The sequence below is a fragment of the Trachinotus anak genome, unplaced genomic scaffold (assembly GCF_046630095.1).
Source record: "Trachinotus anak isolate AG129_WGS33_773 ecotype Australia unplaced genomic scaffold, CSIRO_AGI_Tana_v1 ptg000003l, whole genome shotgun sequence".
Classification (NCBI taxonomy): Eukaryota; Metazoa; Chordata; class Actinopteri; order Carangiformes; family Carangidae; genus Trachinotus; species Trachinotus anak.
Window position 1 is genome coordinate 13,149,626 of NW_027273854.1, and position 15,965 is coordinate 13,165,590.

A 15,965-nucleotide genomic window follows, 5' to 3' on the forward strand; every position below is an offset into this window, starting at 1 on the left:
GCTGTCAGCCATAGACCTGCCCGATGGCTCTACTGTCTTTAGAGAGAAACACAATAAGAGATTATTCATGGCCACTCTAACCTGAGCAAGGGTGAGTGACCTCTCCCTCTTAGTTATTAGAGTGAGATTTCTAAAGACAACAATGAAAAACAGCTGCTCATTCATTAACCACAGCTCTCAGGTGAACCGCAGACAGAGGCTGAATGCGGAGATGGGTAGGGGGAGAGCACAATGGTTGGTGTGTTTACACAATATGTCTGATCCCTGAATGAGCAGAGGGAGAAACAGGAAAGATGGTGCTTAATGTTTATACGCTGTTGCTAGCCATCAGTGTGATCAGGGTGGCCCTCAGAGGTCCTCTCAAGTGCCACTCTGCCGTGATGCTTTTCATCCAGCAGGGAGATTTATGTGTGCTGCTCCACTGACTCTCATCTCATCCTCTGTTTTGTACTTTCTGCTCAAACAGGAATTTCTAGAAATGTAATTATTGATTTGTACGACAACCTCCTCTTTCTTTTGGCTGTCTGAATGTCTCCCCACTCTCCATCTTTCTTGCCCAAATGACACTTACTGTATACATCAAATACATTGTAATGCTGTAATGAATTATAAGGGATACAGCTATTTCTGGATCTTTGAAACAACTAACTCATGTTTGCAAACACATGACAAAGATGAGTCTTATTCGTTGGGTCAGTAGCTGCAGTAGCTACTAGTTACAGCTTGTGACTGCTACTCCTCTCTGTCAGTGCTATTTATACTATGTAGGTGTATGACATGTGTTAGCAACATTGTCCAAGACTGTTCCCCTTTTACATCTCATCATATATGTTAAATGCTATTACACTGCAGTTACACACGACACTAATTGCACTGTCTTTAGTTTTTCTAATCTGCATTCATACATTTTTTGGTCACTTGGGAATAGCTCATCAATCCGTAACCACAACACTGACATATTAATACCTTGTAATTATCAAACATATCAAACACATTCAGTAGACGTGATGCAAAATAGCATTAATGTCAACTGATGTATGTAATATTCACTCTCCTTTAAGCTAAGGTTTTGTTCCATCAGCTGGGAAATATCTGCCTCTTTAGCTGCTAAAGGCTCTTGCTACTTTGGCCCAGTTCACACCTGGCATTAATATGTGTCACGGGTGATCCAATCAGAAGGGGACAGCTCTAAGTACAGGTGCGAACGCACCCAAGACACATTGAGGATGTATTTGAGATCTGATCACTCAGACCACATTTGGAGGTGCTCTGGGCCGCATATGGCCACATTCTTTTAGGAGTGTAAATGCATAATGTGTTTTTGACCACATTGATGGACCGCCTACTCAGCTGACATTGTCTGCCACACTATCCCACCACATTTTTATAATGAACTGAAAAAAATCTTATTTCATTGTAGAGCTGTGTGCAATTCAACAGAGATCCTCTGCTGAGATCCTCCTTGCCCCACTCTCTCTCTCTGTCTCTCTCTCTCTCTCTCTCTCTCTCTCTGTCTCTATCACACACAGACATACACATAAACACATTGACAATGGACATGTCCTTTTAGTGGCTAAAAATGCCAGGTCTGAATTGATGTACTTAGAGCTGTCCGATTGTGATCGGATCACTCAAGACGCTTGTTAATGGTAGCTCTGAATGGAGCCTGAGGCTGAGCAGGTAGCGTGTTGCTTTATGCACAAATCATTCACAGATTCACTCCTAGGGTTTAGTATGCCCATTTGTTCATGAACTTCAATGTGATTCAGGCCTCAACAGATTAATTGATTGGTCTATAAATCATCAGAAAACTGTGAAATATGTTTAACACAACATCCTAAAGCACAAGATGATTGTTTTGTTTGGCCAACAGTCCAAAAGTACAAAATATTCAAATTTAAATTTACTCAAAAATAGAAAAAGAGCTAATTTTTACATTTGAGTAGCTAGAACTTTGATCAATTAATCGATTTATTAGTCGTCTACGCTTTGTGTGTGACTAAACAGGGGTTCCTCCTCTACTATGCCTTGTTTGTGACTGTATCATTGCAACAGAAAATTGTGCCAGACTCCGACAGCTGTTCAGTCACGAAACACACCGCCATCAACATTCCAGCTGGGAATACTTTGTTGCAGCCCTTTGCTTTTCTTTCATGGTCAGCAGATGGAATAATCTGACATAGTCATAGTCAAGTTACAACCTGAGCTTGTTTACTGGTACACACAGAGGCAGCTTTTTTCCACTACACTATCACATTGCTCTTCTCTCCATTCCTTGCTTTTTGTGGCTGAATGTGGAGTCAGAAGTCAACATCCCAGGCAGTCCTTATCTTTTTTCCATTAGCTTAACATAGCTGTCCTTGGTTGGGTGTGTGTGTGTGTGTGTGTAGTTGAGGGTATCAATTTCTGCAGCCTGGAAATAGGCCTACAAGCAAATGGAAATCTCCGTCCTGGAGCAGCCTCACTCCATCGCCTGTCGTTTTCCAAATGTATGGAAAATAGTTGCCGTGTGACGCCCTAGTCCAGTCTGTCAGGGCAACCAAGAATGACATTGTCATAGGGCCAAGTGGGTCAGTGAGTGATGAGTGAAAGACTGGGTGTTGACTGGGCCGTGGGATAGGTTCACCTCACGACTAGTGCTACTATTGTTGTGCTGCCTGATCCTGACCTGAGGTGAGGCCTTTGTCACTATGCTGCCGAAAGCTTCTAATCCCCCAGCTTTCTTTCGCTATGGCGACTGTCCCCAGGTGTTATGACCATATGGTGAGAGCAGTAATCCTGGTATTTTCCTTTCTGCATTTATTTTTACAGCAGCTATAGAATAATACTGTTAAGTCAACTCTTTAACTTCAAGCAAGAACATATTTTTTCCATTCAAAGCGGCCTCATCAGAACGGTACCTAAGATACGTAACCATAACGACCATTTGTTGCCATTATTATGTTAATATGTCAGGATGGCCACTTCCGCCTGCCTTTATCATCTCAAGAGATTTAACAAAACAATCAATCTAATATCAGGCTTGTTTGTTTGCCTCCTGTCTTTCAGTACCGGATCGGCCAGCTGTATATGATCAGTAAACACAGTCACGAACAGAGTGAACGTGGGGAGGGCGTGGAGGTGGTCCAGAATGAGCCGTATGAGGACCCCGAGCATGGATCAGGCCAGTTCACCGAGAAACGAATCTACCTCAACAAGTGAGTGTCTTCCTTTTACCATGTACCATATCATCACCTCAATCGACCCACTACAGGAAGGTCAAAGCCCAGATATCCTGCTGAAGACTTCACATTCTGTCTATTTTATATTTATATCTATTCTTCTATTTTTTATTTCACACTAAAACTCTTCAGCCTTCTATCACAAGTCCCTGTTCATTAGGCTGCTGCTGATAAAGCTGTCAGGAGAGATTTGACAAAGAAAAGATGATGTGACATATTTTCACTGCATGGCTGCCACTCCTCCTTGCAGAAGTCCTTGGTATTACAGCATAGATTAGCTGTTAGATGTCTAATGATGTGTTCATTTCAACATCTGTAAACTGTCTTATTGAATTGTCTGTCTTATTATGAACAGTCACATATTGCTTATGTTTTGATAATCATAACATAATGTTGATATCATAATGATATAACATCAGCAAATATCACAAGGCTTTGCTGTACTAAGCATTGCTCTTGTGTTTCAGGAATGAGCAGGGGAAAAATGCAGTCAGGTGTCTCTTTTCATTTCTCTCCTAGCTCATTTTCCATCTCACAGCTGGCCCTTTGCTCTGTTAAACTTGATAAGCGTGAAATGGAGTATTTGATTTTCTGTTATGTAGATTACAATTGAATTAGGTGCTGTGTGCAGTCTTAAGTGTGGTCGCCAGACTCTCGTTTGTGAATTTGCTCTAAATGATATCCCTCATCACACACGAAGCATTTTTTATGTGCAGCATTGCAGCAAAAATATATTGTGCACATTTGTACAAAATATCATGGACTTGGACTTTTCATTGAATACAGCGATGAGGTGAATCCAGATGCAAGCCTGGCTTAGCACCCTATTGATTTCCCTTATTAAATCTACATTGATTGCAAACGATGAGATGTAGACGAAGATGAATTGGAGAAGAATATTAAAACATCAATATTTTACTGATGTTTTATTTGAAGTTTTGATGTCCAGGAGAAGATATATTTGTGGTTGTAAGAACCAAAAAACATCTCAATATAGTTTGAAATAGACGGAATGACTGCTTAGTGTTGTGTTGTTGATAAAGTTAGACAGAGGTCCCACACAGTTTCTGGCTGTATGCATTTCTCTGTTGATTGAGCATTTTGATCTATGTATGTAGCACCTAGACCTGCTTCATAATCAAAAAAATCTTACTTTCTAGAATATGTGACCTTTATAGCTTGGAGACAATTGAAACATGGATGTTAAAGAGTAGCCTGTAAGTTAATATCTGCGATACATTGCTAAACTTTTATACACTCATTGGCCGTTTCATTAGATACACCCACATTTAATTAACACCTCTATGGCGGTATCAACAAGAACTTAACAGCTTAATAAAAGTAAAGATTATGGCTGAACGGTTGTACTGCATTGCAGCTGTAACTAATAAAGTTGAGTGTATACTGAGTGTACTTTATATAAACATAATTTGCAAATTCCTTTATCATACAGACCTCAAATATTTCACAGAATCTTTCTTTCCGGGACAAATGCTCTTTGTTTTTCTTTTTTTATCATAGACGTTTGTGGTGCATTAATAATTGCATCGTACTTCTCCAGAAATAAATCATTTAGCTCCTTGGCCATTCATATATGGTAGGCCTATCATCACCCGGTCCAGTAAGTCCAATAAATCCACACCAACAGCACAAATCCATCAATATAGCCAACTCCTATCAAAGTAATGTAATTTGAAACTATTGATTTCCATAGAGAGATCAGAGCACAGGGTCAGCTGCAAGCAAAGATGTGCACTTGAGCTGATACAGATTCAGCGTCTTGCTCAAGCACTTGCCGACATGGACAACTGAACCAAGGTGGGAGATATGACCAAAATGAACGTAAGTTTCAACAGTTTAGTCTAACAGAGTGTAATAAATCCAACAACTCAGACATCATGTTCAAAGTAACACAACTCACTGAGTTGTTTCCAGGACTTTATTCATTACTTAATAGGGAAAACAAGTTAGTTCTATATAAATGCAGTTTCTAGGACACTGTAGGCTATGCTTACTGTGAATAACAGCACAAGAATCATAACAAAGGTGGAGACAGGCATTGTCTTCCTTTGTAGCTAACTTCAACCACCAGAGATAAGAGTAAAGCACAGGGTTCAAAGAGGATAAATCAGATTAAAGTATGACACAAAATAGTCTCCAAACTTCAAACATCATTTTAGGCTCCAATTAATGTCATTATTATTATATGATAGAGGTACAAGGCAATAGTAGACCATATCTTAATAAGCAATTATGTAAAGATAACCATTGCCTTTGCTCCACCACTACAGTTCTTTAATGATCAAAATGAAGATCAATGTCATTTTTTTATTTTAAGAATGCTGGAGTTAGTTTCATATACAGTAGTTCTCCTTCATTCTGTTCGTATTTGTCCTGGACAGTTGTCTAATAGTATTTTATCAGAATTTTATTTCAGTGTCTTCTTTTGTTATTAAAAAAAATGACTATGTCAACACTGAGCGAAATAAAGTACTGACAGGCAACTAGGCCATCATTCCCAAAAGGAAGGCAATGAGACAGAGCCGATAAGAGAGCCACATGGAGAGCCGAGAAGAGAGGCAGAGAGGCAGAGAGGGTGAGCTTTTGTGGTCAGAAGTGACAAGTAAATGGGCCTTTGGGAAATGTGAAGTGTCACCGACAAACTCGGAGGAGGGGAAGGTTTAGTGCTGTTATGCATGTGTGTGTGTGTGTGTGTGTGTGTGTGTGTGTGTGTGCGTCTGTATGTGTGCGTGAGTGCGTGCTGGCATACATGCCTGAGTGTTACTGTGTGTGGGCAGAGGGAGATGAGGTCAGTGTAAGTAATGGATAATTTGAGCAGTCACTGTCGGACGCCACGCCTGCCTCTCTCCACCCACAAACCACCTGTTACCATGTTAAAGCTGCAGTCTGTGTGCAGTGTGTGTGTGTGTGTGTGTGTGTGTGTGTGTGTGTGGCTTGGAAGTTAAGGCAGTGTTAAGACATGTGACCAATCTGCTGTGTCTGGACACTCCCCTGGCTGTTTGACAGGCCATTGGAGGAAGACCAAGGGGAACTGTCTATTTTCTTGCCCTGTAGAGACTCTCAGTTACAGACCTGTATAATCTCCTCATTCAATTACCACTTCTCGACACAGAGTAAGAAGGGAAGAGAGTTCAAACAATCAGTGGCTAGTTTAAAAGTGAATTTATCCTGAAAGTGAAATTTGCTACAACTTAATGATGACTCTGTGCCCAATTATGGTGCTGTTTGCCATGCTTGATTGGCTGATATTCAGTCAGTAGAAAATTGGACCAGCTGTGATTTGGGCTGCAGTGAACCGCTTCTGATAGGACCCAATAATGAGACAGTCTGCACTCACATTTTCTCCAAGCATCTATTGCCAATCAAGACTTAGTGTTACATTGTTAAAAGTGTCAATGTTTTGTTAATTCGTGCATTTCTCACATCTGTAGCTTGGCAATGCCCCTCTCTAATTAATCATTTTCCTTTTTAACTGGACATCCAATATGGAGCTTGGCTACTTGGCTGGAAATGTCAGTATTTAGGATCCATTTATGCTGAGTAACAGCTAGTTCTCTGTATTTTCTGCCCTCCATTTCCTTCTCTAGCTCTACAACTGTGCAAACTCTGGTGAGACTACACTGCAACGTACAGGGTGTAATCAGTGGGATCACCTTCCCCGGGGGCCATCGTGGCTGCCTTGGATGGCCTCCATAAACTTTAGGAGTGGACTACTTTGACTGTACAGCACACATGCTATTTGTCTCATCAGCCCTCTTGCTTTTCTCCCTATTTTTTTCTTCTTCTCCTTCAGCTCACTAATCCATCCACTCCTCTTTTCTGTGTTTCAGCAAGCTGCCTAGTTGGGCCAGAGCAGTCGTCCCTAAAATTTTTTATGTCACAGAGAAGGCTTGGAACTATTACCCATACACTATAACAGGTAACGCTTTTATTATACATCCTAATGCTTTGTATCTTAAATGTAATCTCAAAAAGTACACAATGGCAAACATTTACACACACATTTCTCCAGCCATTATTATCTACAGTACATGATATTATGTAAGAAAAATTAGCATTGTTTTACAGGAAAACAACTGTCTTTCATAATAAGAGTCTCTCTCTGTAATAACATGACTTTCTCCTGATTTTTACAAGAGCAACACACACACACACAAACTTCCATTTTCTGCAGCTCTTTACAAACATGTTCACCTGCTGGCAGCCATTATATGGGATCATTGTGAGGACAAACGGATATGGAAGCAATGCTCTGTACAACCCAATCCACCATGAGCAGAAGGGAGAGGGGAGGCTGGGGAGACACAGGTCAGGAGGGGTGGTGGAAGTGATGGGGAAAGAGAGACGACAGGCACGTTTAACTGAAAGATAAAGATTGTAGTTGACAATGAAACATGTTTTGACCTTTTTCCTCAACAATTTGCATCACTACTTTGTTGCTGCTAGATTCAAAAGGGGCACTTTAATTCACAGTGCCTCATAGAGGGTGCAGCAGCAGCTCCAGTATAATATGAAGCCTGTGCACAAAAATAACATTGTCTTATTTGCATTTTAGTGTACTATTCATGTTCTGCAACACCAAGCTCACTGTTAAAAGTTCATTACATAAAATATGACTGAACCTGTTATCAGCAGCTTTTCAAAGACCTATTACTATGTCATATGTTACTGTAGTACACTCAGCACACCTGGCACTTTAAGTGTAGTTCTCTAATCAGGTTGCAGGTTGCAATCAATCTGGTTGCTACAACATGCAAAACAGCATGGCAGCAGTTTCACAGTGTGTCTATGTGATAAAAGCATGTGACTGAATCTGCACTCAGTAGGACCAGGCACATAAAGAATTATCAGCATCAAAGATTTTAAAAAATGGGTTTATGTCATAACAAAATGGGCTCCTCTCATGTGGGACTGAGGTGCCATTGCTGAGGCTTAATGGTCCTTTTTCCATTTTGAACTAAATGATTTTTTTCTCCTCTATTCTCTTCTTGTCTCTCTTATACCCTTTCATTCCTATGTTCTCATCTACCTATCTGCCCCTTCTCACATTTCTATCTGTTATACTGATGGCCTCTGCTGGGAATATGGTCAGAGTACACGGTGAGTAGTTTAAATGTGTCTGCACCCACGCACATACGCACACAAAATTACCCACAAAATCTCTTTGATCCAACAGCTGAAATGTAAATCAGTGTGGTAAAGGTTAAGGTTGTGCGTGACAGCACTTACTTAATGCTGCTGCTGGCACTGGACGAAAAATTGAATGATGGCGCTTTTTCATGCAGCAGTGTGTTTGTATGCAATTTGATACAGTAAGTACTGATACATCTTGTTCATAAATGTTATATGATTGAGGGCACATGTAATGCACTTAATAAATATTAGCATCAGTATATCAGGATATAACTGATAACTGCTTCTTGAAAAATGACCTCTCTTTCAAGGAATGTTTATCTCTTCAGTGACACAGATATTCTGACACAAATAATGCGTGTGTTTATCATGTAAAGCAAAATTCTCATGAGTAACTTATTGTGAAAATATAATTTCATAGGTTTCATAGTTGCAGTGTGTGTGTGTGTTTCATGGGGTCCAAAAGCCCACTACACTTGTGGGGTCTGACAGCTTTGCGGGGACCAAATAGCTGGACCCCACACATTTAAATGGCTGTTCAAGGGTTAAGATGTGGTTTAAGGCTGAGGGTTAGAAGAGAGGAGAATGCCTTATGTTACTGATGGGTCCCCAGGAATGTACTAACTGTGAGAGAGAGAGAGATTTGCACATGTTTGTAACATTCTGCTTGTTATTCTGACCTTCATTCATCAGATTGTGCTCACAGCAAATGAAGTCTAATCCAAACAGAAACAAAATCTCAGATATTAACATTTTCCATGCAGTGACATTTACCTACAACCATCCCATATTTGAAACACATGTAATTTCACATCAGTCAAAAACCCAGCATGACTTGGTAACTCAATTAAATCCAAATAGAATAATTTATATTTTATTTTTAATTAGTGTCTTTTTTTGTTTTCTCATTTTGTCTAGTTGTCAAGTAGTTATTTTGTGTTGAACACAATTATGGAAACTGAGAGTAACACTATTTACTGCAAAAGAAACTGCAAGTAGAATGTGTGTATACAAGTAATGTGATGAAAACTGTCTCTTCATAAGGGCACCCAGGAGACAGGAGTAGCCTGGAATAATACCTCTGCAGGATGAATCCTGATCAGAATCCTGATCAACTGACTTTGTGCAAAGAAGCATGGTTTTTACTCTAACCTCCTTCCAGACCCTGTCACCAGCTGAACATAGATACCCTTTGAAGGCAATTCATTTTCGCTGCTTTCTATTGACATTAGAGCTGCAACGATTAGTTGATTAATCTATTAGTTGACTGAAAAAGCATTTTCTGATATTTTATAGACCAAACTAGTAATCAGTTAATTAAGAAAACAATTGTATGATGCATTGATAATGAAGAAAATCATATATTGCAGCCCTATCCCAATTTATCACCCCAGAGCTTATGACCAAAGATGAAGGTTGAAATGTAAATCGACTTGTTAGCGCTTCACCTACAAGCTCAGATCTCTTCTCACCATTATGCTTTGGTACAACACCTCATCCCTGCTGCACCAATCCATGTGTCAATATCAACTAATCAAGGAAATTTCCCATTGAAGACATTAACAAACCCCACAGCTCTCAGCAGTGTAACTGGTTTAATTGACTGTCGCTGAGAAAAGCACTAATGATTTGCACTGGGACATCGGGGACATAGCCTGTCCACCTTCTGTCTAAGGCAGCAAGGAAACATCGATGAAGCACACATAAAATCAGCAGCAGGCTGATCTTTTTCCCTGAGACTGCACAGATGCATGGAACATCTGGATGTTTGAGGAAGGTCATGCCAGCTCATGTGAAAATGAATGAGTAACTTTTTCTGACTTAACAACCTCAAAAATATGAGAGTTGCAGAAAATGAGTATCGATTCAGCTAGGGAATATTTTGGTATCGTTACCCTGAGGAGGGTTCAGAAGATGAAGATAATGAGGGGCAGTGCCAATGACTTTGTTGTTCAAAATAAGTAGCCATGTTAGAAATTCATGTCCTGCTCAGATTGCACGTTAGTTTTCTCAGGATGGCAGGATGGTAGGTCAATCAGTCTATTGGTCTGACAGTCGGTCATTAAGTCCACCACTTTGTTCCAGATTGGAATATCTCAACAGCTACTTAATGGATTGTCATTAAAAATTTATGCAGGCTTTTATGGTCCTTCAAGGATGACATATACTGACTTTGGTGTTCTGTTGATCTTGATATATTAAATATTTTTCATTAACTATTGGATGGGTTCCCATGAAATTTGGTACACACATTCCCTCCAGAATGAACTGAATTGTAATCACTGGTGTTTTTATCTCACACCATCAGCAGGTCAAATTTCTAATAGCTTCTTTAATTTTATATATATATATATATATATATATATATATATATATATATATATGAATTATATATATATTAGTTAGTTAGTTAGTTAATTATGTTAAATTTGTCATTGTGAGCAATTTGCATGTCAATGTTAGCATTAAACTCTAAGCACCACTGTGCCTAAGTAAAAACCTGACAGAGCCGCTAGCATGACCGCAGACTCTCCAGCTTGTTTTAATTAGTAGTGTCTGTCTGTAATTGCAGGACTTTCATTGGTTAACTTTTACAAGAATGAAACATGAAACGTGAATGCATCAGTCCATGGAACGTACTGTGGGGTTTACCAGTGGTAGTGTCAAATAGTAGCTCAGTCAGTCGTCTGACAATGACAGTATCTCCTTCAAGATGAAGGTTTATGTGCTCATTCTCTGTCTTTAGTTTGGAAGCCACACAAACACACATGCTTTTTTTTCATTGTCTCCCTCTACGACTTACAAGGCCATAGGCAGCACTGACTTACTAGACTGTGCATAGTAATTGCAGTAAGAATGCACACTCTTTCTTACACACTCACACACACACACACACACACACACACACACACACACACACACACACACACACTAACAAACACTAACACACGCACCTCTATGTATTCAGCATGAGCTCCCAGCATCACACCCTATAGCTAATTTCTTCCAGTGCTGCAAGGCAAATTGATCTGTCGTGTTGTCTCTGTCCTGCTGTGCCAAAAGTAAACACACACACAAACACACACAAACACACATGCACAGCTTATGTAACAATTATTCCGCTCTTTGGTTGTATAATAATTGGACGTGTTTAATTTTAATCTAATCAAACGCCTGTCTTTAAAAACTGATGAACAGCAGTCAACAAGGCCAAAGGCAATTAAGTGTGCGTCCAAGTGTGTGTCTTTGTCGTGCTGCTTGTGAAGAAAGGGAGCCTGTGCAATGCAGTTGTAAATCTACACAGTGAAAGAATAATCATTATTGCTCATCTGGTTTGGGTGATCAAGCACACACTTAGTGTGACACAATTAGTCTCACATGTCCACCTCTGGATCAGTTGACACCTGTGTAATGTGATCTACATTAAGATATGGAATTATCATTTGACAAAGTCATCACCATCCATATCAATTTCTCACTGTCTTGTCTTTTTTTTCCTCCCCTCCAGTGCTCCTTCCTGCCTAAGTTTTCCATCCATATAGAGACCAAATACGAGGACAACAAAGGGAGCAACAATAATGTGAGTGGAGCTCAGAGTGGCATGTGGTTGGGAGTGTGTGTTGTGTGAGGAGCTCTAAAAAGAAAGAGGGATCTCAGCATGGCTTTTCAACAATTTCAGGTTTGCTTTTTTAATTCCTATCTGTCTGTTTTATTGCCTCATCTTTTTCCCCTCCCATATTCTCACCAATCTGGTTGCTTTGATGCCTCCAAATCAGGAGTAATGAACTTGTTTTTATCAGAGGGTGACTGTGTCTTTGTGTTTGATTTAATTGTGAGATTTTGTTTATTTTTATTAAGTGAAAGATACAAAGAGACTTATCAGTCATTCATTCATCAAGTCTTTCAGTGACATAATTTTTTTTGTTTAAATTCAAGTTGTGAGTAGCCTCTCTGGAAAAATATGTCTTTTCCTTTCTTGCACACCTGAAATCTCGCTAAGCTTTCACGTCTTTCCATTCAAATGTGAATGTCACTAAAAAGGAGATCATTATGGAAAGTTATGGCAAAGACCTACAGTTCTGGCAGATAAACATCGATAGTAAAAACGCACAGGAATCATAAAAATTTCACCAGCTGCTCTGGTTCTGTGACTGAACACCCACCAGCAGCTAAAAGTCACAGACATCATACAGAAGTTTATTCGGTTCAGTTTACTGTAAGTTAACTGATGTTATTCGCCTGAAAGTTTCGGAACATTATTACCGAATAAAACAGGTGCAGCTCAGACACATACTGTATCAATAATTCAAATAACAATAAAAGCAAAAAAGGATTTGGATATAACTACTGTATAAAAGTAAGTTAGTGCTTATTTTCCCCTACAGCAGCATGACAAGCTGCTCATGGTTTTGTTGAGTCTTTCATCACTGTCAGCAGCACTTTGCTTGCTCTCCACCTCTCCTTCAGTCCCACTGAACACTTTGGTCGGCAGTGCGGGCAAGTCTGAGGGTTATGCAATATGAGCAATAGAGTAGCTGAAAACAAAAGGTCGTAGCTCCTCTTAGTGGTGGGTCATGGGAGTTGCAAATAGACTCACAGATGGCCGTGATTTATCATTTGACGCTGATTGTAACAAGTGGGGATGTAGATGAATTCAGCTGAAGTGTTTGTTCCTTCTCTCAAATTTACACTTTCCCTCATGGCCTTCACTGTTTGTTCAGCTATTCTTTCTCTTTCCTTCCTCTAGCCTTCTCCCTCATCTCTTTTAATAACCTCTTCATCCCTCTTACTGCCCTTCCGCTACATCTATATAAAAGTTTGAAGTATACAGGAAGTATGATTATCTCTGACGCAGGAGCGGTAATATTGTTCTGAAAGAAGTAGATGGTTAGACGGCATTGCCTTTCTTTTCCTGTGTGAGTCACGCAGGAAGAAATCACTGACCACCGGGTGTGTGACGGATTGTGTGAGTCACATTCATCCTCAGTTTGTGTAGTGTATTGTCTGAGGGTAAAGTCAAAATAAAGGAAGGTACTCATCATGTCATCTGTGTGTCATCATTGTCGAACCCTCTTTGATCCGCTGCTTTCCTGTGCATTCATGATTTTCTTTCGCCCTTCAGACTCGAATAAATCTTAACACCTCCAGCGTGTGTGTAGCTTCCCCTCCACTGCCTCACCAAGTGACAGGGGAAATCACAGCACATCATCCTACAGCATTTGTCAAGCTGTAAAGTGCATTATTGATTTAGCTGTCCTCCTCACACGCGGTGAACTGTTCCCTGTCCCTCAGATATTTGGCAGCGAGCCCAGAGACGAGGAAACAGAGGTGTGTTTCGTGGACATCGCCTATGATGAGATCCCCGAGCGCCACTACAAGGAGTCAGAGGTGGGGCAGGTCAGGCCACTGACCTCAGGATACACTGTTCATGTTTGTGTGTTTGTGTATGTACAGGAGCACAGAGTGAACGAATACATGCACACATGGGAGTGAAAGAGGAAGGCGGAAAGAAGAATGAAAGGGGGAGCGGGTTTGAGGAGAAGGGGTGGTTGTAATTTATGTGCAGATAAACAGAAAGGTGTGTTATCTTTCCTCAGCAGTGCCAAGCTCATTTTTGACCACCAGCTGGCCATCTGCCTCCTCTGAGTGATGGAAGGGAGGGAAATTAATGTTTATGTATGGGGGAGGGAATGGACATTAGCTGTGGTGATTTGGCATTTGTCTGTGTGTGTGCATGTGTGTGTGTTTGTGTGTCTGAGGGGGTGCGTGGGTGTCCATCAGGGTGTGATGGTCATAAAGCTGAGCTATTAATAATCAAGAGAGGCCATGACAACACTGCAGTGCTGTTTTATTATTGACACCCCTACTTACACACACATACTGTACGTGCACACACCTCCCACTGAGCTTTATGGTCTCCTGCTTTTATCCACTCAGAGCTAAGAATAGCACCTAAATGCCATCCAGAGCTAAAAGTGGATGTCACATGGCTGATGTAAATATCATTTGCCTTAAAGACAAATAGGTTTAGAGTCACCAGACTCACACCTCACTGCACAACAAACATCAGTGTCACACATGAATGAATCACTGCTGAGTTAACAGCTTATGCCTATTTTTGCTCAAAGTACTGGACATCATCACACCTTCCTAATTTAAATAAAAGACATTGGATGAATAACAAATAAGGAAGCATTTCAGGGGTCCGACAGCAATGTAACTCAAAGCAGGTTCTGCTGAATCACAGGTAGGTTATCAGTGTCCACAAGAAAAATCAAGGCCCACTGGCTCTTTCAGGTACAAAACTTAAAAAGCATTAATTATGGTAAATGATTAAAAACAAGATCAAAGCACATCGACCTAATCATGGTCAAACAATCACACAGACAAGTGAATAAGTACAAGCTTTAATTACGCACCTGAGAATCTGCGCAACCATATCTAGCTCCCTCATTACACCTGTCCTCAGTCCTTGATGAGTGAACACAGATCATATTGAGACAATCTATCACAGGCAAATACTGGAAATCTAAACAGGTTCAGCAAATATGAAAGAAGTTGATGTAAAATATATTTTGATATGATATTTATATATTAACAGGTGTGTTTAAAACAGACCAAGCATTCTTCATCATTTCCCTCTTAATGACACGTTTTATGCATAGTCAAATGCAACAGGCCTCTTCCACCTCTACTGCAAGTGCTTTCCCAGCAGGCATGGAGAGAGTTGTGTATATCACTCCTGCACACTCTCCGTCACAGTCAGCAAAATGACCCAAAGACAAGTGAGCACAACCGTATAATTAGTCTGTAGGGAGCAGTGATTAATGCGCGTAAAGTTTGTGATTAGGGACTCCCACTGTGTTGCCTGGCTGTACTCTGCATGAGGCTTGTAATGAATTCAGGTGATCCTGTCCTACAGGGGGAGGGAGGGCAGGGAGGGGCACAGTAATGTGAGTGTGTGTGTATGTGTGTGTGTGAGAGAGAGAGAGAGAGAGAGAAAGACAGGGAGACAGAGGGAGAGAGAGATAAATGGCAGCAAACAACTTATAATTAGGTATCGGCTAAAAAAAAATGTTAAATTATTTTTAAGAGGATTTTTGGTGATCATGCAAAGCTTGTGAGAAATAATGACATAAGATTTTTTTCCTGATGAAGAATGTATTTATTTTTCTAAACCTGGTGTCTCATTGCCTTGTAGGACCTACGCTATTTTAAGTCGAAGAAGACTAACCGAGGCTTCCTGCAGGAGGGATGGATCGACACACAAGACCCCATCATGTGTTCATACAAACTGGTCACAGTCAAGTTTGAGGTCTGGGGCCTGCAAACACGAGTGGAGCAGTTTGTACACAAGGTCAGGATATAAAAAGGTTTTTTTGTTTGTTTCTTGTGAAGACAAGTTGTAAACATCGCACGCAGAAATACCCGTTCCTTGTTTAGCCAAACTTTTTGACCCGTCTAGATCGGTGTCAGTGCCAGAGGGGCGTTATTTTCTGTTCTGTTGGCCATGAACCAAGTCAGCCTTCTACATCTGCCCTGTTCACATTGTACAGATTGCCTCGCACCTCCTCTTTTTTAAACCTTGAC

General features: G+C 40.5%; 1 protein-coding gene across 1 annotated transcript in view; it reads left to right on the forward strand.

Annotated features, from left to right (window-relative positions):
* LOC139618151 (cytoplasmic phosphatidylinositol transfer protein 1-like) overlaps positions 1–15,965 on the forward strand; it is a 46,564-nt gene that overhangs the window by 27,215 nt on the left and 3,384 nt on the right. The window contains exons 2-7 of the mRNA XM_071473827.1: positions 3,049–3,197; positions 7,073–7,161; positions 8,335–8,342; positions 11,884–11,955; positions 13,668–13,763; positions 15,577–15,732. Of these exons, the coding sequence (XP_071329928.1) occupies positions 3,049–3,197; positions 7,073–7,161; positions 8,335–8,342; positions 11,884–11,955; positions 13,668–13,763; positions 15,577–15,732 (570 nt within the window). The remainder of the gene's footprint in view (positions 1–3,048; positions 3,198–7,072; positions 7,162–8,334; positions 8,343–11,883; positions 11,956–13,667; positions 13,764–15,576; positions 15,733–15,965) is intronic.